Source organism: Adiantum capillus-veneris, chromosome 15 (genome assembly GCF_014529385.1).
Source record: "Adiantum capillus-veneris isolate H3 chromosome 15, ASM1452938v2, whole genome shotgun sequence".
Classification (NCBI taxonomy): domain Eukaryota; kingdom Viridiplantae; phylum Streptophyta; class Polypodiopsida; order Polypodiales; family Pteridaceae; genus Adiantum; species Adiantum capillus-veneris.
In genome coordinates, this window is record NC_140945.1 from 52,646,184 (window position 1) to 52,672,568 (window position 26,385).

Here is a 26,385-nt window from a genome sequence, read left to right on the forward strand (position 1 = left end):
TTAGATTCACTATTTTGTAACTGATTGGTCTCATAGGTCATTTTGGCCTTTTGAAGACGTTAATATAACATTTCATTTCATTTCATTTCATAGGAGTCGGTAGCACTCCTAGATCAGTTCTTTGTTTGTAGTTTTCTTTGTTTGTACCCAGACTTGGTACTAGACTCATCATTGTAATCAGTTGGTCTCATAGGTCATTTTGGCCTTTTGTAGACGTTAATATATCATTTCATTTCATCTCTCTCTCTCTCTCTCTCTCTCTCTCTCTCTCTCTCTCTCTCTCTCTCTCTCTCTCTCTCTCTCTCTCTCTCTCTCTCTCTCTCTCTCTCTCTCTCTCTCTCTCTTCTGCTTCCACTTTTACATATGGTCGAGAGACTGTGGAGTATGCAGATACATACACTTATCTTGGGGCGGCTTTTAGTGGTCCAGTATTTTCCCTGAGGCGTGCAGCAGATACGCAATTGACCAGAGCCTATGCAGCATTGGGGAGACTTGAGAGAATAAGTTCGCAGGTTTAGTTCTAGGAACCTCGGACAAAGCTTTTGGCTCTTTGACACTTTGGTATCTTCGGCCATGCTGTATGGAGTGGAGATATGGGGCCCCTCAGTTGATCACCATAGCAAAGCTGGCAGTACTGATGCATGGAGATGTATGGAGAAGCCTTTGGTGTCTATGATTTCTCGGATGATTAGGGCCAAGGCCTCAGTACCACATGACATTGTTAGGGCGGAGCTCGCTTCTCCTCCATTGGTAGTGGAGGCACTCACTCGATCAGTTTCATTTATGCATAGCACTTGGGCTCTCCCCAGAGACAGATATGCTCGATTAGCACTAGAATCTTCGCGACAGCTGGCATTGCAGGGAGATAGATCATGTTGGTATGCAGAGATGACATCTTGGTTTCAGTTACATGGCTTTAGTATGGATCGGCCACCCCCATTTCAGTACTCTCTGGATGCACCCTCCATCTCCCTCACTACCATCTCCCTCACTAGGGCAGAGATTACTAGGCTCATCAGATAGGACTTGATTCATCTGGATACGAAGAGGACATGGATACAACCTACACATGAACTAGGTACGAAGATGACTTTCTATAGAGAGCATCTTCTCCAACTCACGGAGGATGGTTTTGTGATCAGACGAGGATACATGGACACTCATCTATCCCACGGGATCCGATGTGCTATTGGTCAGATACGCACATCCTCACATCATCTAGAGATCGAGACAGGCAGATTTAGAGGAGTACCCGTTGAGTCCAGGATTTGTCAGGTGTGCTAGATAGAGCCAGAGACAGAGCTACATTACATATGTCACTGCCCAATATACTATGAGATACGAGGACGCTTTCACTCTCTATTTAGAGAGGGTTTTGGGCCACTTTCTAGAGTCATGAGATACTAGGATCAGAGATGCCTCGGATTATACTTACTGAAGATTTGCAAACACAAAGAGGACCTCTTGAAGAGGGGCACAATGAGAGAGATCCAGCAACAACGGAAGATTACAGATTTCTTTCAGTCACAGACAGAGGAGTCTGAGCAGCCCCAACAGCATAACAACACCAGAGGCACCAGAGGCATACTGCTTGATCAGGGGATAGATTTGGGGCAGTCCCGTCGCCCACAGATGAGGGGGCCCTCTCGACATCGACGCAAACTACGAGAGAGGATCCATAGATAGAGAGAGAGAGAGAGAGAGAGAGAGAGAGAGAGAGAGAGAGAGAGAGAGAGAGAGAGAGAGAGAGAGAGAGAGAGAGAGAAATGAAATGAAATGATATATTAACGTCTTCAAAAGGCCAAAATGACCTATGAGACCATCAGATACAAAGTGGTGAATCTAATACAATGTTTGAAGTACGAGTACTGAAAGTAAAAATGAAAACTGAAATGAAGTGTGAAATGTGAGATGTGAAAATGTAGAATAGGCCCTCAATGACAATCTGGGTGTCGTGCTAGAATGCCTCTGATCCTCTGCTGGAGTCTCCGTCGATGTAGTGTGCTTTTGTGTCTTGGTCGTGGTCGTCTCGATCTCTCGAGCTCAATCGCCCTGTCAATGAGGGTGCCTCTGGTATGAATGCGGGTACAACCCTGTGTTGGTGGTTGGTCTCTTGGCTCCCTCGATCCAAAGAAATCTGTGATCTGTCTTTGCGACTGTCGTACTCCATGTCTCCTCAACAGACTGTCTCTATGTCGGTGTAGCTCAAGTAGATATAAGCCAAGGCATCTTTGGTCCTGATACCTCATGACTCTATCTAGGGGTCCAAAACCCTCCCTGAATAAGCAATGGAAGCGCCCTCGTACCTCATAGTACACAGTGCAGTGGCATATGTAGTGTAGCTGTCTCTGGCTCTCTACCGCATAGTTGACATATCCTAAACTCTGGTGGTATCCCTCTGAATCTACCCGTCTCAATCTCCAGCTAGTGTGAGGATGTGCGAATCTGACCAATAGCACATCGCAGACCTTGAGATAAATGAGTGTCCATGTAGTTCGGATGAGTCACAAACCCATCCCCTGAAAGTTGGAGAAGGTGCTCTTTGTAGAAAGCCATCTTCGTGCCCAACTCCTGTATCGGCTCTACCCATGTCCTCCTGGTGTCCAACTGTATAAGATCCTGACGAATGAGTCTAGTGATCTCCATCCGTGTGACTGGCAAGGAGGGTGCATCCAGGGAATACTGAAAGGGAGGCAATATATCCATGCTAAGACCATGCCTCTGAAACCATGAGGTCATCTGTGCATACCAACATGATGCATCTCCTTGCATCGCTAACTGTCTAGAGGACTCAAGAGCCAGTCTAGTATATCTGCCTATATGTGTATCCCATAGACTGTTCATAAAGGACACTGATCTGGTAAGAGCCTCAATCTCTATAGGAGGGGCGGCTACCTCCGCTCGAATAATCGCATGTGGTACCGAGGCCTTGGCTCTAATCATCCGGGATATCATAAATACCAAGGGTCTCTCCATGTTCCTCCACCTGTCATGATTCACAGATGGTCCCCAAACTTGGACCCCATAAAGCATAGCTGAAGCAACCAAAGTATCAAAGAGCCATAGTTTTGTTCGTGGTTCTTGAAACTGAACCTGCGAACACATCCTCTCTAGCCCTCCTAATGCCGCATAGGCTCTAGATACTCTAGTCTCTGCTGCTCTCCTTAGGGTAAACCTCGGTCCCATGAATACCACCCCCAGATATGTATATTCATCTGTGTACTCCACAGTGTCCTGGCCATATACGAGTGTAGGTGCCGATCTCTTGACCCACTGTGGTGTGGTGTTAAACACCATAACCTTGGTTTTACCAAGGTTCACAGACAGTCCACTATCCTCTGCAAAGTTGTGCAATGCATCCAAATGTCTTTGCATGCCCTCTGGTGACTCTGACATTAACACAATATCATCAGCATATAATAATAAAGGGATCCATGTCCCTGCCAGCTGAGCGCCTCTGTCACCCTCTCTGTCAATGTAGTCAGAGACCTCATCTACATACATACCAAAAAGTGTAGGGGACAAAGGACACCCCTGTTTCACTCCAATAGTGGAATGAACAATGTCAGAAATCCCCTCAGGAGTGCGTACCTGGCCAGTCACTGAGCCGTATAAAGCCATGATCCCCCATATGATCTCTGTGGGTACTCCCAACTTCAGTAGCCTGTGCATCAATCTGGCCCTCGACACTGTGTCAGATGCCTTGCGGAAGTCCACAAAGCAACAATGCATCCGTCTCCCATGTGCCCGACCCTCCTCAATAATGGCTCTGAGTGTAAGAATATGGTCCAAAGTGGAGAAACCCCTCCGGAATCCAGCCTGGCCTGCTGCTCATATGCCCTCATTTTCTGCCCATTTACTCAGTTGCTGTTCAAGAATGGATGCATACAACCGTGCCAATGTGTGCCCTCTCATAATAGTACGGTAGTTCCCTGGTACCGTGGGGTCCCCTGCCTTGAAAAGAGGTACTATAGTAGATAATCTCCGGGACTCGGGTAGTCCCTCACACATGACACGATTAAACAACCGCGCAAGAACCTCTGACAGTAAATCTCTAGCATATATATACATACATATATATATATATATATATATATATATATATATATATATATATATATATATATATATAGAGAGAGAGAGAGAGAGAGAGAGAGAGAGAGAGAGAGAGAGAGAGAGAGAGAGAGAGAGAGAAATGAAATGAAATGATATATTAACGTCTACAAAAGGCCAAAATGACCTATGAGACCGAAGTGATTACAATGGTGAGTCTAGTACCAAGTCTGGGTACAAACAAAGAGAACTACAAACTAGAAACTGAGATAGGAGTGCTACCGATTCCTATGGGTGGCTGGTAAGCTGAGCAATGGTATAATGCCACAAAGGTACAAAGTGGGGATAAGTGTCACCATGATTCAATATAGCAGTAGCATGAAGCCTATCCTGATCGACACTCTGGGTGTCGTGTTAGAATCCTGTGGATCCTTTGCCGCAATCTCCGTCGGTGTTGCGTGGCTCCCCTCCTCAGTCGTGGTCATCTCGATCTCTCCAACTCTATAGCTCCGTCAATGAGAGTACCATTCGTGTGTGTATGGGTGGGAACCGAGCTCTGTGGTGGTGGTGGTGTCCCTTCTGCCTCTGTGGTACTCGGACTGAAGGAATCCGAGATGCGTCTCTGGGACTGTCTCTGTCTATGCACTCTCAATAGAGAGTCTCTATGTCTCTGTATCTCAAGTAGAAATAATCCGAGACATCTCTGATCTTGATATCTCATGACTCTATCTAACGAGTCAAAACCATCTCTAAATAAACACTGAAAGCGTCCCCGAATCTCATAGTAGACTGTGCAGTGACATATGAAGTGAAACTCTCTCTGGTTCTGCATGGCATAACTGACATATCCTCTTGTCTACTGGTATGCCTCTGAATCTACCTGTCTCAATCCCAAGCTGGTGTGAAGATGTGCGTATCTCGCCTATGGCACATCGTAACCCATGAGATAGGTGTGTGTCCATGTAGCTCGGCTGTGTGACAAACCCGTCTGTCATGAGTTGGAGAAGATGCTCTCTATAGAAAGCCCTCTTCGTACCCAACTCCCGTGATGGTTCTATCCATGTCCTCCTGGTATCAAGTTGGATAAGATCCTGCCGAATGAGTCTAGTAATCTCCATCCGTGTAAGAGCCAAAGATGGTGCATCAAGAGAATACCAGAAAGGGGGCAGCCTGTCCATGCTGAAACCATGCCTCTGAAACCATGAGCTCATCTGTGCATACCAAAATATTGTATCCCCCTGTAATGCCAGCTGTCTGGATGACTCAAGAGCAAGCCTAGCATTTCTATCCCTGGTGGTGTCCCATAAGCTGTGTACAAATGATACTGATCTGGTAAGTGCCTCAATCTCCATAGGTGCGGCAGCCAGCTCCGCTCGTATGATGTCATGTGGAACTGAGGTCTTGGCTCTAATCAGCCTAGAAATCATAGATACCAAGGGCCTCTCCATATTACTCCATCCAGCACTGTCAACAGATGGTCCCCTCTAGTCCACCATTGGCTCTTGCCTTGGTTAGGTCGCTCTTGAGGGCTGAAATCTGATTCTTGAGGTCTTCAATTTCGGTCCGATGCTCCATTTTCTCCACAGTTCGAAGCTCGGCCTCACTGATTTTCCACTGAAGAAAGACCGCCTTCTCCATCTTCCACTCTTCCATCTTTGTCTTGTACGCCTTCATCTCCTTTTTCATGTTTGCTAACCTCTTGCTGGTAGTCATAAAAGTTGATTTCTTCATTGCTGGTGATGCCATTGCATGCAACTCTTCATTGCTGGTGATGCCATTGCATGCAACGACTCAAGGGGGAGGGGCTAGAGCTCTCGGGAAGTGTTGGGTTTGTGCTCATGACCTCCATCACAAGACGGCCACACTAAACACACAGCTGAGAGATCAAGCGGCAATGGAACACCCACAACCCGATGCGGGTAAATACACAACCTCAGCCCACTGCGGGCATCAGCAATAGAACAAGAAGTGATGGAGGGCCTTGCGCCCGCTGTCCTGAATCTGAACCTGGACAAAACTGTCCAGCGTACAACCCGCAGCCCCCTGGATTGGGGAAGCTTGCCACCAAAAAGCTACCCCGTAGGGTGCAAGGCATATGCAACGCTAAAGACCTGAGATGCAGCCCCAGCAGGGGTCTGCTCCCGATTTAGCACCTGTAACGCAGTCCCCAGCTTGGTGGGCCTACGGTTCTGATAGGCGTTGACTGCAACCTGAACGCGTCCCCCTCTGTGGGAGTGTCCTGCTGCCAACGCACGCAGGCCAAAGAAGATATTTGGGAGCCAAGGGATATACCAGCAAACAACCTGTGAAGACAAGGGCTCGACCCTACTGTCTGCTGCCCCGAGGCTCGCACGCTAGAGAGAGAGAGAGAGAGAGAGAGAGACCCCTGCCAGCTTGTTCGCGAGCCTCCTCCCTTGTGGAGTCGCATCAGCGTGCTTGCGCTGCTACTGGTCATCAGTCCCGCCATCCAAGCCTGCTCGCGCTGTCACGCTAGAGAGAGAGAGAGAGAGAGAGAGAGAGAGAGAGAGAGAGAGAGAGAGAGAGAGAGAGAGAGAGAGAGAGCTGTTGGTGTCTATAATCCCACCCCCGTTAATTCCCTTCCTAGGGCAAAGTCTTGCGCCATGCAGAGATCTTCGAGGCGGAGGCATCTGTTTATAATTGCTTGCCTTACGTTGTTTGAGGCATTGTGCATGCACTCTAGATCGTCCCACCTCCTTCCAAATCACCACTTTTTCACAAGAGCAGCTCTCAATGGAGTGCCTCTCAGAGAAAGAGAGAGGGAGAGACGACCTGCACATGCGACTTCTAATTTTGATTGCACTTTATTTGATGGGTTTTTTTAGAGCGAGTGAGGGGATCCCTCTACATTCTTGTTTGCTTTTTATTTTTGAAATGTGTAGAACCTACTGATTTCTCGCCTGGAGTGTCCAAGACTGTAATAGCTGGACCAGACCAGCAGACTAGACCAGGGGAGGGGTTGAACCAGCTAGCTCCTCAACCATGTATATTCAGTGGAGTGAGACTTTTGTTGAGGTCCCATTCAGCATGCCAAAAATGAGAGCTCTTGTAGGAAGAAAAGTGTGTCGTGCTCTCTACTATGGGTGCTCCTCATTGTAATATGCATGAAACCTCACTCCAACAGAATGAAAAGGCTATAGAGCAATGGAACAAGCAAACTCAAAAGACGCAACAACAGACTCAAAACTCAATGGAACTTGACTAGCTCATGGAACCGGTATAGACTTTGGCTGGGAGCACACTCAGGTCCAAGCCCAAGACTCACATGTACAATGGGGGTGTCGAGGCTCCAACTATGCACGGAGAGTGCAGATGTGCGGTGCTAGATTGAACACAAGGCTCCAGACTCTAGACTCATAAGACGTCTAAGATGCCTCCCACGACTAAAACCAACTGAGCATATATACCATCATAAAGAGCAGCCAATGGCCAACACAAATATCTGTGGCAGTCCAGCTATGCCTATCTCCGAACCGTGTGGTGATGAAATAGCCACTGTGTCCACTAGACCACCACTCATTGTGTCTGCCATGTTTCACTGCCCTGGCGAGAGTCCACCCAGTGTGAACCCAAGACCAACTGTTAACTGCCTGTCTAGTGCGAGTGACATTGTAGCCCTGCTACGATTCCTTCATGTATTTTGGTGCATATTTGCAAGGGAGGGAAAATGTTTACCAATATAGTTCACGATATGGATGACTTGAGATTATAGCATATAGTGTTATCATCATGTGGCATAAGGTTTCATCATGTGGTTGCATAGCTTCTGATTTGTTACACGGCCTGTAGTGTTCTCTATAAGAGGGTTTTGTTGTCATATAGTGTCACAGGAGATTCTTTCCACTAGGGGCGATGTGTAACATGGAACGCCAATTTATGGGCTTCCTGTCCTCACTGTCCTTCCATTCCCCTTGCCCCAGCTATGTCCCCTTGTTTGCAACCCCTCTTGTGGAAACTATTCCCCTAAGCCCTATTCCCTGTCCCAGCTGTTCAGGACTCTCCCCAAGCAAAGCCAGATGAGCTACAAGAGCGCCCAAGTGCCATTCCCCCCCGGTGGGGTCAACTTCACCTAATAGGGGTTGGGAGGTGCAAAAGGGAGACACCACCAACCTCAGTGGACACCACCTGTGAGCCGACGCCCTTCCAAGCGGGTATGGCATTTCCTAGGGGAAAATCGTCGAGTTTCAAAGGAAGTTTAGTGAGATGAGCGATAAGTTACCCGGAGGAGGCAACTCCAAAGGGAGGACCGAAGCAAGTCCCGCAGTACCTAGGCCTCTGAACTGAGGTACTTGGTCGCTGTCAACGCCCAAATCAAGTTGGCGAAATGGGTCTCTCAAGGGATTAGTCATGGCCCGAAGAGTGTAGATAATTCTGACCTCTCATAGTCCAGAGGAAACTAGTGACAAAAGCGTCCGTAAGCATAGTTACATGGGACGGCGGGTCGGGGTCGGGAACGGGGTCGGGACGGCAAAAGTCAGGAAACGGGGACGGGGGTCGAAACGGCAAAAAAAAAAAGAGAGTTTTTTTGGCATTTTTTGACCTACACACATGCCACACACATAGAGCATCACTTTGACCATAAATTTACACTAAATAGACCAAAGAACACGAGTCATATAGGCTGAAATGTGCTAATAAAACATCGATGATCGATATCGATGATCGATGGATACAAAATGAGAAGTGCATGCCACAAGGGCTCAAGAGTCAAAAAGCCTAAAGGACTTAGGACAAGCCTGAGGCCTCAAGGATAAAAAAAAGTACAAAGGGCTATGTAGTAGGTAGAGTCGTAGACTCAAGAGTCTAGACTCGAGAGTCGAGTGATCAATGATCATCAAACTCAAGAAGTGCTCGCCTGCTGAATCTCCACATCGTCGTCGTAGTCGAGGTCGTCAGCAACGTATGAGGGCTCCGGCTCGGCAGGCTCGCATTGAGGCTCGAAATCCTCCTCTAGCTCCTCCAAAAGAGTATCGGCCATAGATGGATTCTCTTGTGCCATCTCCCACTCAGTGAAAGGATCTGCCTTGTGTGTGATGCTCTTGGCAAGCATGCGCAAGTTAGCGCTCACAAACACCAAATCATTGGCCCTCTGAACGCCAAGGCGATTCCTCTTCTTAGAGGCAATGTGGCTGTACACACTCCATAGTTGCTCCAAGCAACTAGTGGTACATGCTTGGCTAAGGACACGAACAGCCAAGCGCTGCAAATGTGGGCCATCTCCTCCATAGTCCTCCCACCACAAAACCGAGCCAATCTTGTTGCGATCAAGCTGTGCATCTACACATCCATAGGAGCCCTTCTTTTGCCTGTAGTTGAGTAGCTCGTCTCTAATCTTGCGCCTAATGTCACTGCTAGGCTCAAGGCGCTCCAATGCAAGCCGCCATCCTTTGCTCACCTCCTTGTCGGTCTCTTGACGCCTTCCTTGAAACTCAGGGTCAAGCACATAAGCTGCCGCATGAAGTGGAGAGTAGTATCCATTCCACCTCGACTCACACAAGCCATGAATCTCCGCATACTGAACAGGGTCAGGCACAAGCTTCTCAAGTGCCTCTATCATCCGATCCATGGCTTCGTAGACTTTGCCAATGCATGGTTGCAAGCCATCCACCACTCGAAGTAGGTGTAGAATAGGCTTGACCATGGCGTCAAGAGTCTTCACCTCCTCCCACCAAGCGGCGTCGTCGGCCCATTCTCGGCATTTCAATCCTACTGCTGATGTAGACTCCGGCATGGCCTGGAACTCATCACTGAGAAAGAGGCCCCTTAAGGCTCCGCCACATGTAGACAAGCGGCCTAGCATAAGCCAATTGAATGCAAATCTTGTCTCTGAATATTTGAGCAAAGACAACTGGCTCCTCTTTGAGAATTCATGGCGCACTTTTTGATGGTTGAGCACAAAGGAGACAATTCGAGAGGCGTCACCAATGGTGGGTGAAATCCATGACAAGTTCCCTATGTCCTTGAGGAGGTTATTGAGGCAATGCGCCATGCAAAATGTGACATGGATGCTGGGATACATGCCCTCAATGATAGCTCCGGCTGCCCTATTTGACGCCTCTCCATCTGCAACCATACAAAGGACATTCTCCGGGCCGGTGATCTCTATGTGCTTGTCCACTCCGCAGCAAGCATCTCGGCGGCCTTGCCACTATCGGATGCATCATGTGACTCCACAAAGTACATCTCCCCCCGAGAGTAGGCCACCACTCCGTGGATGGACCGCTTGCGGGTGTTGCTCCATCCATCTACAAGAAGAGAGATGCCATTGGTCTCCCACAAATCCTTTGTTGCTTGGGCCGCTTGCTCCACGACAAGCTTCTCTTTGTCAAGAAGGGTGGTGCGAAGCCTCTCCGATGAAGGTGGCACATAAGAGGAGCCATATTCCCCTATTTTCGTAACCATGGTTCGAAAGTATGGAGACCTATCCACACAAAATAGAGCATGTTGCGTTAGTATGGAGAGTCGAGAAATTATAACCCATTATGAATACAAAATGGAAGATTGCAATGTGCATATGCCAAGGGAAACTCACCGCGAAGCATGGAAGGCAATGTGGTCGTGGAAGAAGAATCGGGCAACCGACCTATCTACCTCTTCCTTCAATTTAGGATTCCAATTTTCGTTGAGAGTGGTTTGGCGATGCGGAAGGGAAGAGGACGGTGTAGATCCATGGCTCTTGAAGGTTCGAGAGATGTCGTCAAGGTTGGCTTCCCTTTGCTCTCGCGGTGTCGCCGTGGCGGAGGGATCAACGGCAACAAAACGGCCCCTCTTGGCCGCTTCCGCAACCTCATACACCGTGAGTTTCTCAAGAAGATCCAACCTCTTCTCGGGAGCTACATGAGGGCAAAACTTCACCTCGTGACCGGGTTCATGAAGAAGATGGGCTCGCACTTTGTTTGAACCACCCGATCTCTTGTATGGACATAGCTTGCACGTCCATGGTCTTGCACCGCCACCTTTGCCACGCGAGCTAAAGTCGACTTCATCCCACCACGACCACGCTTACACGGCGGGCCTCCTTCGAGAAGAAGCGTCTTGAGAAGTGGAGTTGGCTTGAGATGACATGATGGTGGAGAGACTCGAGAGAGTAGAGCTTAGAAGTTAGAAGGGTTAGAGGAGAGCTTGTGTGGAGAGAGAGTAAAGGAGAGCTTCAAAGTGGGTAGAAGAGGGAGAGGAGAGCTTCAAAGTTCAAACTTGAGCCTTGAGCTTGAGGGAAATGGAATGAGCATTGAGCATTGAGACTATGAGTATTAAGAGGCCCAAGGGAGCCTTTTATAGCCTCCCAAGGGCCAAGGCTTAAAAAATATGGCAGCTGGGGCTGCACAGAGCCGTTGCAAACGGTCACTTTTTTGAATCCGACCCCTGCCGTCCCCGTCCGGTCCGTCCGACCCCGGTCCGGCCCCGGCCATCCCGGTCCGTCCCCCCTGCGACCCGCCCGTCCGGCCCGTTTTCCGTCCGTCCCTCGGCGTTCCCAGCCGTTCCCGGCCCGGTTACGGCCGTTCCCGGCCCTAGGGCCCGTCCCCCCCGTCCCTTGTAACTATGTCTGTAAGGCCTTCGGTTTCTGGGTGCATAGTCCTGGTCGTTCTTCTTGTATACTTTTTTGGTGTACGAGGGGAGCGGCCGGGCGTGCCCTACCCGACTCCGAAAACAAAAAAAAAAACATGTTACTCTGGCTGAAGTTTGAGTCGTGTACTACAATCTTTTAGATTTGCTTCACTTTTCCTCAATCCCTTTCTCATCAAGACGGTGAGTAGATTATTGGCAGTCAGCCTGTGGCCCTGTAGCATGATAATGTCTCCCTTCATCAGTTTTGTTTGCTTCAGAGTCTCTTCATCAGTTGGGTTGCTATTTACTTTCATCAGATTGGTTTTGGCAGTCCTTGTCCCTCCGTGCCACTTGCATTTGTTATTTTCCCATTTAGTAGTGGTGTATGGCATGGGTTGAGATATCTCATAGCATATGTTATGACCTCATGTCAGTCTAGCAAAGTCCTCGTCAACACAGTTTGCAACGCACCATCTTGATGAACAGTGTTAGCTGAGGGTCGACATCCCTTTTGTTTTGGACTCACTAGCCCTTTGTCTGGAGCAGGTTGTGCTGATAGTGAGTTCATTGTTGTACCAGATTCTGGGGATTGCGATTCGTTTACTGCTCCCATGTAAATTAAACTCTTGTGTGCTACCTTGTATCGTCTTGCAGTTTAGTGATATTCCAGTTCATTGCTATTACTGTTCCTGTTCACATTGTCTTCGATTTAGCGAGGCTTCTGCATATCACATAGAGAGACCCACTGCACCAGAGAGCCCACGACTGCTATACAACTTGAAGAGTTTCTGCTTAATTTGTGACCAAAAATCTTGTGCCTTCATTTCTATGTTGTAACACTTGTTGTTTTCTTGTAGACTAATGTTAGTATGCAAGCATCATATTTCTACTATGAAGGACACACAGGGTCTGATGGGCAAGTATGTTAGTTCACCTGTGAACATTTCTATATTATAATTTCAATTGCTGTATTCTCAACATTTATCTGGTTTTTTGTTGAAGGGAGTAGATGGTGCTTACCTATTTAGGCCAACTGCCAATTCTGCAAGTTTCTTCAATACCTTTGTAAGCATTTTGCTGAATTAAGATCCTAAAGTTGATCTTATTTTATCTTGAATAAATCTTCCTGTTTGGGATCTTACCAAAAAAACAACAACTATGCAGGCAAATGTCACCATTGTAACTGGTCCATTAGTGCATGAGGTCTGGCAAGAGTTCGCCCCTTGGATCTACCAGGTACTGACATCATCCATATGAACAGGCTTAATAGTGATGGTCCTTATGCTTGACCTTGCCACGGACTTCAACTTTATCACACCACAAAAGAGCACACACGGAAGCCTGTACTTGTTTCATGTTAAGGACATCAAGTTATTTTTGCAAGGATAAGGCTTGTAGGGTAAAGGCTGTAGAATAGTCAAAAGTTAGCCCATGGTCTACAGCTACGCTTTCGTACAGATGGTGGCAATTTCAGGAAACCCTAGCACTGTTTGACGTGCTCCAGCTGATACGCAGCTCCAGTGACACAATTCTTAGTCTGCTTCAGACCCTCTTGCTGTTTGGGGTCTCCTTGTGCATTGTGGACCTTCGGAAAGACTACCAGTCCTGTTACTATCTCTGCATTCGCTCCCAAAACACATATAGTAACAGTTTAGGGTGCTTGCTTTTTCTAGTCATGGATGAACACATTGCTTGGGAGATCAATGTTACATTTGTCATTGTAATGGCCGTTCGATTTGAGTGTGTTTAGCATAGATAGTAGCCTAGGCCTAGAGGAACCTTGTGTAATGTCCCTATACATCGTTAATGAGCATTTTCAGCACTGGCTGGATTCATGTAAACTTCCCACATATTTAATTAGTCCTATAAATAGGACTAATGAGCTCATTTTGTGGGGATCTTGTATCACAACTACATTTGGACACGAGGACCTAGGCAACTCTACTGCACATTTGCATGGGTGTTAGTTGGTAATGCTAACCTTGATTCTGTGCAGTTGCTGGACAGGTTGATTGGTAGTATTTTTGCATATGCACCTGTTGAGGCGTGAGCGTGTGCTGCTTGCTAGAGAGATCTTGTACATGCCTTGTCGTTCACGGGTCCGTGGACTGTTGGTGGATATTTTGACAACTTGGAACCGGATACCTCCAAAGCGACTTCCATTGCTCATAGGGTGTCGGAAAAACTATGTGCCACTGCTCTGCTGTATGGTATGACCAGACCTTTGGTGGAGACGCTAGCAGGTTTTCAGGGCTTCCAATGCCAATAGGGCTGTAACTTAGAGAGACTTTACTGGTTCTATATTTATTCATGGGCGGCATCTCTGACATGAGCATTGTCCCTTGGATTGTAGTCCCTACCTATGCCCCCATCTCTGTGCATTCAAGATGCAAGCAACCACTCACAGGTGACGTTGCCAATGGATCTCTGACTCTATTTTTCAGGGGCTAGATTATCTGGTCTGCAAGTTTAATAGTCGGCAATCCTGGTGTATTCCTGTCTCCTGCTTTCTGTGCATCTTTTGATCTGTGGTGATAGGTAGCTACTGTTGGATTCCTGTGATAAGGAGTTGAGCTCCACTCAACTCACCTGTGATTACTTGAATCCATTAAGGAAAATTTGTCAGGTTGATAATGCATATTCCAAGCTAGGGGAACCATAACAAAGGGGATCCAAGATAAGAGGTTTCAGATGGAAAAGAAACATAAACGGGTGATGAAAGAGTGATTCAACTGGAAAATGTCACTATAAATGAGGACACTCTACTCTGTAGTGTATCCCATGAGATCAACGACACTTTATAAGTGTCATAATTGGTCTAGAGGGGATGCTCAAGAGCTAACAAGACATGTTTTTGGTAAAACGCAATTCTACCTGGTCTGAATATACAAAAACATCCTAAACTATATGCAATACGTGCTACATCAGTAAAGGTAAAGATTTATTATAGTAATCCTGTCCACCCATATGAGATTTTGGAAGGAAATAGGAGAGTATGTCAATAGACATTATCTTGGATTTCTTAGAAGATACAGAGACAAACCTGGGTGGTTGTGGATAGGTTAACCAGGTTTCTTTTTACCAAGTTTGGTGTTAAGATGCCTACCTTAGGGTAGGTTGTTTGTTGAACCTAAACCGAGTTTATGGCCCAGTAGTAGACACTTCTGTCAGGTCGAAGGAAAAAATATAACTGCCCATTCTAGAGGGGTGTGTTATCAGACTTGACACTAGAAAAAGTCACGGAGCATCCACAAAGAAATAGTCAGACAGAAAGGGTTAACCAATTGGAGAAGACATACCAAGAGCATATGTGAGTAAATTGCAAACTAATTGGGAAAAGTACTTACCTATAGTATGTATATCTATAAGAGTGTCCAAACACTTCCACTGGATATATTGGTTGATGTATGGGCTTCATCCGAGAGCTCCTGGTTTGTGCAAGTTGAAGAATTTCGTTTGTAACTTCAAAAAGTTTTAGCTGCTTGCAAACATTAGAATCGTGATTCACATATGAGGCCTCTTACCCTTGACGAAGGGAAACAAGTCTAAGAAATTTTGAAGTAAATTGGCCTTCTTAACTATTCCAGATACATGATCTTGTAGATATGCTAACTTGGTTGAACACTTGCATCCAACCCATTTAGATTGAATTGCCAAAACTGGAAGATTCTCCAGAACTCTCAAAACAAGAAAGGATTGTTTGGGTAAGTGCCATTGTTTCAAAATAAAAGAAGCACACAGCAAAAGCCACCTGCACACTACCCAGTTTCTCCAAAGGGGATAATTTCCTTAATTGGGTAAGCTGAGAGAGTGTGTGTGTGTGTGTGTATGCTGGGAAATTAAGAATCATAAACAGTGGGTCTTATTGTCTAAATTTTATGTTTGACATGAAAGCCAAAATTCTGGGTCTGATCTTCTTCCCCTTCCCTAGTGAACTTATTCTATCTTGTTATTCAGGTGAACAGGCTCTATAAGGGAAAAGATTATGCTGAACTTGAGTATGTGGTAGGGACTTCTTGCTTCTTAGACCTTTTTCTTACATAAGCTGCAGGACTATAGAAAGTATTAAACTTCCTATTGGATTGATGTTTCCCTACAGATAGGTGCCATTCCTATTGAGGATGATGTCGGAAAGGATGTAATAATTCGCTTTACATCTAGTGTTGGTAGCGACACTTCATTTTATACAGATTCCAATGGTCGAGATTTTATTAAAAGAGTGAGTGACACCATAAAACCTGGAAGAACATGTTTTAAGTTTCAAGAAAAATTATTTACATTTTGGTTTTATGTTTAGATTAGAGACTACAGAACAGACTGGAAGTTGGAAGTCAACGAACCAGTGGCTGGAAACTACTATCCTGTAAGCATCATGTAGTGTTCATGAAAGATTAAAAATATTCCAAGTTTCTCAAGCTGGTTTTTGTGGGTTTTTGCCTTTGTGCAGGTGAACTTCTTGGAATGTATTTGACGGACTCTAAGAATGAGTTTTCATTGCTCGTGGATCGAGCAGTTGGTGGGGCAAGTCTCAAAAATGGAGAACTTGAACTTATGCTTCACAGGTAATGTCACATTTTCTGCACTAGTAGTTGGAAGCATCAATTATTTCCGCCGGCTAATTACAGTGTGAAAGTAACAAATTTTTCCTTCCTCTCTGTAAAGCAGACGATTAGTTTATGATGACAACAGAGGAGTTGGTGAACCTTTGAATGAGATGGTTTGCGTAGGATCCTCTTGTGAGGGCTTGACTGTAAGCAACTAGCCTTGCAACACAATTTTTTTTGTCTGTATTGTTTAGCCCCACATATTGAATGGCATAGTTCTGTAAGAATTTTGAATTCCATGTTGTAAATTCTATCACTCATTCTGTTGGCTTGGGGATTTCAAGAGCAGATTTCTCCAACTCATCATTTTTATACACACACACACCCATATTTTTGAAGAGTTCATGGAATGACTCATCATTTTTGCCCCTCCTATTAGTGTGTCCTTCTCATTGCCATGCCCCCATTTTGTAACATGGAGATTGTATCCTACTTGCCTACCAGCTTCATTACATCACATATTGTATCTAGGATGTTTCCTTTTAAGCTTTATCTCAGATGATTGTATCACATCTGATACGGTTGTGACTTTTGGTCTTGTAGGTCATTTTGGCCTTTCAAAGACCTTAATATAACGTTTCATTTCTGGGATCCTTCTCATGCATGGAGCATGCATGCTTGATGTTTCTTGAAGGGCTGCTGATGTGCTGTCCACCTGGCATTCATAATTAGCTTACCTCAGAGACATCTCCTTTACCCTGGGCAGAAATGAAAATGAAATGAAATGTTATATTAACGTCTTCAAAAAGGCCAGAGTGACCTATGAGCCCAAACTGATACAAAAGTGGTGAATCTGTTACAATGTCTGAAAAGTGTGAAAGTGTGAAAATAAATGTGAAAAACCAAATACAAAGTATTAGATAGACTTCTTAGGAGCATTCTGGGTGTCTGGCTAGAATGCTTCTAATCCTTTGTTGTAGTCTCCTCCGGTGAAGTGTGCTTCTGCATCTCGGATGTTGTCGTCTCGATTTCCTAAGCTCAATTGCCTTGTCAATGAGGGTGCCTTTGGTATGAATGTTGGTACTCCTTTGTGCTCGCTGCTGGCCTCTTGCTTCTCCTTCCATTCCTGCTTCTCTCGATCCGAAGAAATCTGTGATCTGCCTCTGAGGCTGTAGTGCTCTTTGTCTTCTCATTAGATTATCCCTGTGCCGATGTAGTTCCAGTAGATACAGGCCTAAGCACCTTTGATCTTGGTATTGCATGACTCTATTTAGAGGTCCAAAGCCTTCTTTGAATAGGAAATGGAAACGCCCACGTATCTCATAGTATACGGTGCAATGGCATATGTAGTGTAATTCTGTCTCCGGCTCCATTCCGCATAACTTGCAAATTCTGCTCTCACGTGGGATTCCCCTAAATCTGCCAAATTCAATTTCTAGCTGGTGTGAGGATGTACGAATCTGACCAATAGCACATCTCAAACCATGAGACAGGTGGGTATCCATGTAGCTCGGGTGAATCACAAAACATCTTCAGATAGCTGTAGGAAGTTTTCTTTGTAGTCGGCCATCTTTGTGCCCAATTCTTGTGTAGGGTCTACCCATGTCCTCTTAGTGTCTAATTGTATAAGATCTTGGCGGATGATTTTATTAATCTCCGTTCGTGTGATTGCCAGTGATGGAGCCTCAAGAGAGTATTGGAAGGGGGGTAATCTTTCCATACTGAACCCGTGTCTCTGAAACCACGAGGACAGTTGCGCATACCAGCATGATGTATCTCCTTTCATTGCTAATTGTCGAGAGGATTCGAGGGCCAATCTAGTATATCGGCAATTATTTGTATCCCATAAACCATGTATAAAGGAAACTGATCTGGTAAGAGCTTCAATTTCTATCGGAGGGGCAGCTAGTTCCGCTCGGGTAATCGCGTGTGGTACGGAGGCCTTGGCTCTAATCATTCGGGAAATCATAGATACCAAAGGTCTCTCCATTGACTTCCAATTATCCTGATCCACAGATGGTCCCCAAATCTGGACCCATAAAGCATAGCCGAAGCCACCACAGTATCAAAGAGCCAGAGTTTTGTTCGTGGTTCCTGAAACTGCACTTGTGAACACATCCTCTCCAACCCTCCCAAGGCCGCAGAGGCTCTGGACAATCTAGCATCCGCTGCTTTCTTAAGAGTAAACATCGGTCCTGTAAATACCACACCAAGGTATGTGTATGCATCTGTGTACTCTACTGTATCCTAGCCATATGCAAATGTAGGTGCCGATCTCCTAACCCACTGCGGTGTGGTGTTAAACACCATAACTTTGGTTTTACCCAAATTTACCGACAGTCCGCTGTCCTCCGCGAATTTATGTAATGCATCTAACTGCCTTTGCATTCCATCTGGTGATTCTGCTATGAATACAATATCATCTGCATATAACAACAAAGGGATCCATGACCCTGCAAGTTGAGCACCTTTGTCACCCTCTCTATCAATGTAATCTGATACCTCATCTATATACATACCAAATAAAGTAGGGGACAATGGGCATCCCTGCTTTACTCCAACGGTGGAATGAACAATGTCGGAATCCCCTTCTGGAGTATGTACATAACCAGTTACTGACCCATATAAGGCCATGATCCCCCAGATAATCTCTTTGGGGACCCCTAACTCTTGCATTCTGCGCATCAATCTGGCCCTTGGTACTGTATCAAAAGCTTTCCGAAAATCCACAAAGCAACAATACATCCTTCTCCCACTTGCTCTTCCTTCCTCAGTAATGGCTCTGAGCGTTAGAATATGATCTAAAGTGGAATAACCCCTCCTGAATCCAGCTTGTCCTGTTGCCCTTATGCCCTCATTCTCTGCCCATCTACTCAATTTTTGTTCCAGAATGGATGCGTACAGTCGAGTCAATGTGTGACCCACCATAATTCCCGGGTATCATAGGATCCCCTGACTTGAAAATAGGTACGATAGTAGATAATTTCCCAGATTCAGGTAATCCTTCACACATGACCCGATTAAACAGACGAGCAAGGACTTCTGAAAGTAGATCCCTTGCATGGATCAGATGTTCTGCTACTAAACCCTCATGATCATATGCTCTTCTTGTCTTCATCTTATCAATGGCCCATTTCCGTAGTAAAGAAAGTACTAGTAGTAGGGCATGGCTCTGGCGGATCTGGTAATGGAGGCTGTCCAGATACCGTATATAATGATGTTACATATTGACCCCAAATCTCAGGAGAGGTAATTGTCGGAGGCGATGAGTGCTCGTGAAATAAACGCTAGGCCTCATGTGAGTCTTGACTCAAGAAGAGCTGATATAAATCCTTCTCCATTTTGGCTAAAAATGCCCTTTTCTTGCGACGTACTATACGCCGAAGAGCAATCCGAGACTGCTTATATGTGATGATCCCAAGTGTAAGCTCTTTCTGGACCTGGGTTCTCGTCTCTCTGCATTCCTCGTCGTACCAACTGTTTTGAGGTATGTTCCAGATCCTCTCTTCTGATCAGGCTGAGTATGTGGGTATGCCTCTTGTGCTGCTCCATGTAGTATCTTTGTTAGCTGAGAAGTAATCTCCTCTACAGTATATACTGGCTCGGCTGTCCACATCCTATTATAGATCTTTTCCACATAGACTGAATCAGTCTCTGGCGTGAAAGTATATCTTGTGTGTGTCTTCTTCCTTTGTACTTGAGAGGCATTGCATTGGAAGGAGATTGATAAGGTCAAGAGAGCATGATCCACTGCAATCCCAACCGGTCTCGGTCCTGAGACCCTTGTAATCTTCTTTATGCCAAGAAAAGTATGAATCTCCACTTTAGGAAGTTGCATGGTCCTACAAAGGGAGATGAGTGTTGCAGTTTCATAATGTACAATTTGTGATGTGCGATTTTGCGAAGGGGGCTTGGTTTTTTGTAGATTTTTAAGATTTTGCAAAATATGTCTAAAAATGATCGCATCAAACAAATTGTCAGTGAGAGGTGCGTGCAAGCCACGTAAGTACTTGCCTTTGCTAGTATCTTCTAAAAGAGATTTTAGCACAGTGATGTTCAATGCTTTCGATATATCTCTTCCTTTTGAAAACAGGGTGAGTAGGCCCCCATCTATTAGCCTCTCTAATTTATTGCCAAGGGCAAGCTGGAAATGCCATCTAGCAACTAATTCAAGATAAACCCATCCTCTATAGGAGATTTTAGCACAATAATGTCCATTGGAAACACGATGAGTAGGCCTTGCCAAGCCCAATTTGGAAAATCCATCTAGTGGCTCATTCAAGACCAATCCATCATCTCGAAGACATTTTAGCACAGTGATGTCCATTGCTTTCAATCTCTTCGTTTTGGAAACAGGACAAGTAGGCCCATCAATTACCCTCACTAGTTGATTGCCAAGCTTGTAGTAGGGCTACAGTGTCACTAGCATAGGACGACAATTAGTTACAGTTGGTCAGGAGTTCACACTAAACGGACTCTCCTCTGGGCTGGGACACGTGGCAAGTGTTACGAATGGTGGTCTAGTGGACACCGTGGCCAGATCACCACCACCTTAGTTTGGAGATAGGCTTAGCTGGATTGGGATATCGGCTAGCCGTTGGTGGCTCTTTAGGAGATACATATTTGTGGTTGGTTCCGGTCCTAGTATACATTATCATTATCGTCATCTACTTTGTATGGTCATTCGTCTTGATTCTAGCATCTTGAGTTCATGCACATGCATGTCTGCACCATCCCTGCACAGTTGAGCCTCGACACCCCATTGTACCCGTAAGTTCTGGGCTGGAGCTGAGTGTGCTACCATGCCAAAGTCTGCACTGGTTTCTTTGAGTAGTAGTCAATGTTCATGTTGTTCAGGTTCCACTGTTGAGTTGTGGTGATTACTGCTTTGTTATTCATTGTCTTCTATTTTTTCATTGTGTTGGAGTGAGATCTCACACACATTGCACTGAGGAGCACCCACTATAGAGAGCACGACACATTATCCCCGCTACAAGTGCTCTCATTTTTGGCACTTGTGGTAGGACCTCAAGTGAATGCAATTCAAATTGTTTTCAATGGTGGCGACAAGACTAATACAACGAGCGGTCGAGAGCGTTCTTGTCTTTTCCATTGGAAACAAAGCTTGAATCAACACACAACAAAGTATGTGGCGCAAGCTTCTCAACACATACACAAAGAAATGTGTGAGAAATGGAGGCAAACACCAACAAAAGAGGCTGCAGTAGCAGAGGCTCGTCTGATATACCAATGGTGGCGTAACGGTCATTGCATAGACCATAACATTCCATACATGGATTCATGGCTTAGTTGGTGGGAAATTCGTATTGCACATTGGGGTAGCATTATATCCAACATGGTTTCCCCCTATGGCCATTCAAACTACATGCCGCCTTTGTTGAATACCCCTCCTCTACAAGGTATGCCAAGCACTTTTCCATCTTAAATTTTTTTCATGGCACTGTCCCTCAGCCCCTGAGAGCTTCTACACTTCAACCTCCAACTCCATGCAGCAGGAGCCTCGTCCCCCGTTTTGTCTATCCAATCGGCCCATTCTATGCTATAGATACGGAGAATATGGGCATTACCAAAGCAAATTTCCTTTACCTGAAGGGTCTCCTCCTTGCCGTCATTTCCCGGCGGAGACTAAGGACCACTACAATAAGGATTGTTCCAAGCAAAGGGCATCCACATCTTCGAGCCAACTTGAATTCACCTTTCCCAAAATCAATTTGATAGCAGTTAGCACCATCTCTCAACCATCACCTTCTACTCATGTGGTGGCCCCTAATGACAAGTTCAAGCAAGTACACGAGCCCACTGGCATTCTCACTCGGGCCCATAGGGCATCCTTGGGTCTCAGCCTTCCAACCAATTCCCCTCTTCCACCCACGATCCCACCAATGGATACCCTTCTTCCAGCTGTCCACAAGCCATCCCCTCGTGCCAAGCAAGGATCCTCATCGCTGTTCTCAGATATTGATGAAGCTTTCTTAGAAGCAGTAGCCAACCTACAGCAGATTAAGGTGCGTGAGAAACCACTTGTAGAAAAAGAAAAGCTTACAGCAGAGACAATCTTGAACCAACAACTGTCACTCTGACATGTTGCGGCTAGGTGCGAGTTTTCGAAGTGACACCCTTGCAGTTATTCAGTCGCTTTACCCCAGAGCAGGTCCTAGTGGCTAGCACCTCCGAGTGCAACCATTAGCGTCCTATATGGTATCCTATCCCGTTGCTCCCCTCACTGATTATCAAAGTCCTCGTCTCACTGCATCCATCTTGGGGCAGCAATTCTCAGGAGTAATTGTGGATGGTGGATCTGGCATCAACATGATGCCTAAGTTCACAATGTTGGCTTTAGGCTTGCAACCTACTCGTCCTGCTCCCTTCACAGTAACATTGGCCGACCAGAGGACAGTCTACCCTATGGGCATAGTGGACAAGGTGCCTTTGCAGGTACAAGATTTCACCTATAGTTTGGATTTTGTTGTGGCTCGTCTTCCACAAGTTGAGGGAGGATTTCCCCTGCTCATCGGTAGACCATGGTTGCGGCTAAAGCACTACATGATTGGGGAAATGACTCAATGTGGATACATACTCCTGGCTCCCCAATGAAACCCATTCAACTTTAAGGAGGTGTGGATACAGTGGTGGAGCATACTTCTTTGTCAATGGAATCCAATCCTGAACTAAATCAGCCTACTCCACCTTACGAGTCAAAAGAAGATTTGTTGAATTGGTTGGAAGCTACCAAGCCTATGCCTTGTTATGGGGTCGACATTCAATCTTTGCCTAAGGATACACCCTCTTCCAAATTTTCTACAATACCTGAACCCAACGAGCCACCTGAGCTTGTAGCAAGTGTGGAGGTCACAATGTCTGATGAACTACCCTTCAACGAGATTCCGCAAAGCAGGTTCCAAGCACAAGATTATATTTGGACCTTCTTCAGTTTTTGCTGTTTCTGCTTTCTGACAGTATATTTCTTTGTGGCCTTCCTTCGCCCCTCTTCACCCCCTACCCACCCCTCTCTCTCTCATCCCTAACCACCCCACCCCCTCGACCCTACACACCCCTATCTTCTCTCGCCCCTACCCACCTCCTACACCCCCGAGCCCTCGCCCCTACCTACCTACCCTACCGCCCCTACCCAACCTACCCACCCCCTCTCTCCCTTGCTCCTACCTACCCCCTCTCACCCTCCTAGCCCCTACCCACCCCCTGCTCGGCTTGCTTGAGCCCCTACACCTCTTCTTGCAAGTCTCGCTGTGGTTCCTCTCCTAGTTCTCCAAGTTTCAGGCTTACGTATGACATGCCTGAGCAATGGTTTCCTTGTGCTGGATCCTTGTTGAAATTTTGTATAAGGGAAGTTGTAGCAGAACATCTGACATCGCGAGTCTGAGCAGCTGAACCTAGTTGATCCTCTCACCTTCTTCAGTGGCATGTATCAGACTGTAGTTTTTCATCGACGTATCTTCAAGTTTGTCCATGAAAAGAAGGTTCCCAGCAGTTTTCAGTGTCTTCTCTTCACCGAGACAGTGAGTGGTTTTGTGGTGGGCAACCTGTAGCAGGGCTACAGCGTCACTAGCATAGGACGACAGTTAGTTATAGTTGGTCAGGAGTTCACACTGGATGGACTCTCGTCTGGGCTGTGACACGTGGCAAGTGTTACGGATGGTGGTCCAGTGGACACCGTGGCCAGATCACTACCACCTTAGTTTGGAGATAGGCTTAGCTGGATTGGGATATCGGCTAGCCGTTGGTGGCTCTTTAGGAGATACATATTTGTGGCTGGTGCGGTCCTAGTATACATTATCATTATCGTCATCTACTTTGTATGGTCATTCGTCTTAATTCTAGCATCTTGAGTTCATGCACATGCATGTCTGCACCATCCCTGTACAGTTGAGCACCCCATTGTACCCATAAGCTCTGGGCTGGAGCTGAGTGTGCTGCCATGCCAAAGTCTGTACTGGCTTCTTTGAGTTAGACGATGTTCATGCTGTTTAGGTTCCCACTGTTGAGTCATGGCGATTGCTGCTCTGTTATTCATTGTCTTCTGTGTTTTCATTCTGTTGGAGTGAGATCTCACACACATTGCACTGAGGAGCACAATACACTATCCCCACTTGGAAAAACCATCCAGTAGCTGATTCTTGTCCTTCATATTCTTCATCACTATACGCTGTCAAATAGCTGGATGCACAAATGATTTTGGCATTGCTTTTGCCATTATAGTTTTGAATTCATGACTTCCACACCTTTACAATCTAACAGTACCATTGGGATTCTTGACTTGATTATTACTTGGACTTTGGTTTCAAGAGCATTTCTCAAATTCACCTTCACCTTCATCTTTCTTTCTGAAATTCTTTATCAAATGAAGGTTCAAGGGAAGTTGTTCCTACATGTCAACCCTTCGGGCAAAGGTTCAAGGTGGCGCCGCTCTGGTGGGGCAACAAGTCTATTCTCCTTTACAGCTTGCTTTCACAAACTCTGGTAATAGATTTAGCTGCTGACATTCTAACAGAAAATCGGGGTAATCAATAATCTAGTGACTACTTTCTGTTTTTTTTTTAATTGCAGGGACATAATGAAAGCTGGCTCAAAACAGGCTTTCCTTCATTTCTCTGGATGAGCAATAATTACAACTTGCCTGAGAATGTGGCACTTATTCACCCTGCATGGGTATATTTGGTCTATGGTCTGAAGTTCTTTGATTTGCTAAGTATGCTCGAGCAAAGCTAATTGCATGTCACTAAAAGCAGGAGCTCGATGATGGTCACACCCTCCTTCGTCTTGCGCACCTTTACGAGGTGCATTCCTAATCTGTTTCTCAATATATTCATAGAGAAGGAACAAAATGTATCTTATGCTTATCCTCAAACGCAGCATTCACCATCATTTCAGCAAAACATGTACATGCATGCGTATTTACAGTCTCATTCTTGTTGTAATTAGTTTGATGTGTGGTGCTCAAATGATTCACAACAGCCAGGAAAGTGACCCCTCCTTTTGCCCTGTCTTTGGCAAAGCTGTAGAACTGTATTGTAAGCAACTTCTTGTTTGGCAAAGTCTGTACTTTGAGCTATGCCTTTTCTTGTATATGCAACAATCATTCAATAATATGGCTTCATTATTGTGTCAGATCAATGTTGTCATTTTGTTAGGACCCTAAACAAAACATAGTCAAATAAAAGTAGCCATGGTCAGAAAAGCAATGTGAACAATTGGCATTTTTATGTTTTATGCGAGCATTAATTCTATCAATCTGACCGATTTTTTCTATCTCAGCTGAATGAAGATGAGGAGCTGTCATCAAAAGCGTACGTTGATTTGAAGAAAGTTTTTCCTAACAGACAGGTAATATTGCAAGGTGGTTTTGTATTATGCATCATTGAACAAGAATGTAGGCCACCACAATCATGGTATGTTGTAATCCTCTATTTTCATCAACTATATGCATTGATCAAGTAGAAGAAGAAGAAGAACAGTTTTCACGTCGTAGATGGAGAGATGGTAAAAATTTGCCCGAGGCGGTCACTCGTCAAAAGCTCCCTATATCGCGTGCATTCAAGAGATTATTAATAATACCCCTATATGTAAGTTGTATTTAAGTCGTGTGCCTATTTAGAAAACCCCCATCCTTCTCTAATGTATACATTTTGGAGTATTAGTAATCCTCGCCAGTTAAATCTCTTGCTATAATACACTTTGAAAAGTGACCACCCAGGGTAATGATGCCACAACTCATCTTTCGAAAATGATTTTTTTTCAGGTGCAAAGCATTGAAGAGACGAGTCTTTCAGCAAATCAGAAGAAGTCAGAAATGAAAGCCCCATTAAAGTGGAAAGTGGAAGGAACTGGTGAAATGCAACAGGCAGCTCAAAGAGGAGGCCCCATTGATCAAAAGGACCTCATTGTCGAATTGGCTCCAATGGAGGAGATAAGGACATTTTTGCTGAGCTTCAGATAAAAGGATGTCACGCAATGGCTAAGTATGAATGTGAAGGAAAATACCTGCCATAGCTTAAAGACATGTGAAAGTGGTGTAGGTTTTCATGAGTGAATGGACACCATTGGAGCTTATCCAATCAACAAAAATCTGAATTTGTACCTGTGAGATTGCATGAAAATAAATGTGATGTCCATATTCAAATGCAGCACTTTATATAAGCCATTGCATTTATGGCATTTCCTTTTGATGTGATCTCCCTCCCCCCCC

General features: G+C 45.5%; 1 protein-coding gene across 1 annotated transcript in view; it reads left to right on the forward strand.

The window, feature by feature from the left end:
- LOC147440657 (alpha-mannosidase-like) overlaps positions 1 to 26,136 on the forward strand; it is a 131,781-nt gene extending 105,645 nt beyond the window's left edge. Inside the window, exons 17-29 of the mRNA XM_086482520.1 lie at positions 12,474 to 12,536; positions 12,619 to 12,681; positions 12,781 to 12,852; positions 15,574 to 15,621; positions 15,716 to 15,835; positions 15,914 to 15,979; positions 16,033 to 16,178; positions 16,282 to 16,366; positions 24,547 to 24,659; positions 24,761 to 24,848; positions 24,929 to 24,976; positions 25,455 to 25,523; positions 25,939 to 26,136. Coding sequence (XP_086338646.1) covers positions 12,474 to 12,536; positions 12,619 to 12,681; positions 12,781 to 12,852; positions 15,574 to 15,621; positions 15,716 to 15,835; positions 15,914 to 15,979; positions 16,033 to 16,178; positions 16,282 to 16,366; positions 24,547 to 24,659; positions 24,761 to 24,848; positions 24,929 to 24,976; positions 25,455 to 25,523; positions 25,939 to 26,136 — 1,179 coding nt within the window. The remainder of the gene's footprint in view (positions 1 to 12,473; positions 12,537 to 12,618; positions 12,682 to 12,780; positions 12,853 to 15,573; positions 15,622 to 15,715; positions 15,836 to 15,913; positions 15,980 to 16,032; positions 16,179 to 16,281; positions 16,367 to 24,546; positions 24,660 to 24,760; positions 24,849 to 24,928; positions 24,977 to 25,454; positions 25,524 to 25,938) is intronic.
- Positions 26,137 to 26,385: the final 249 nt, after the last annotated feature.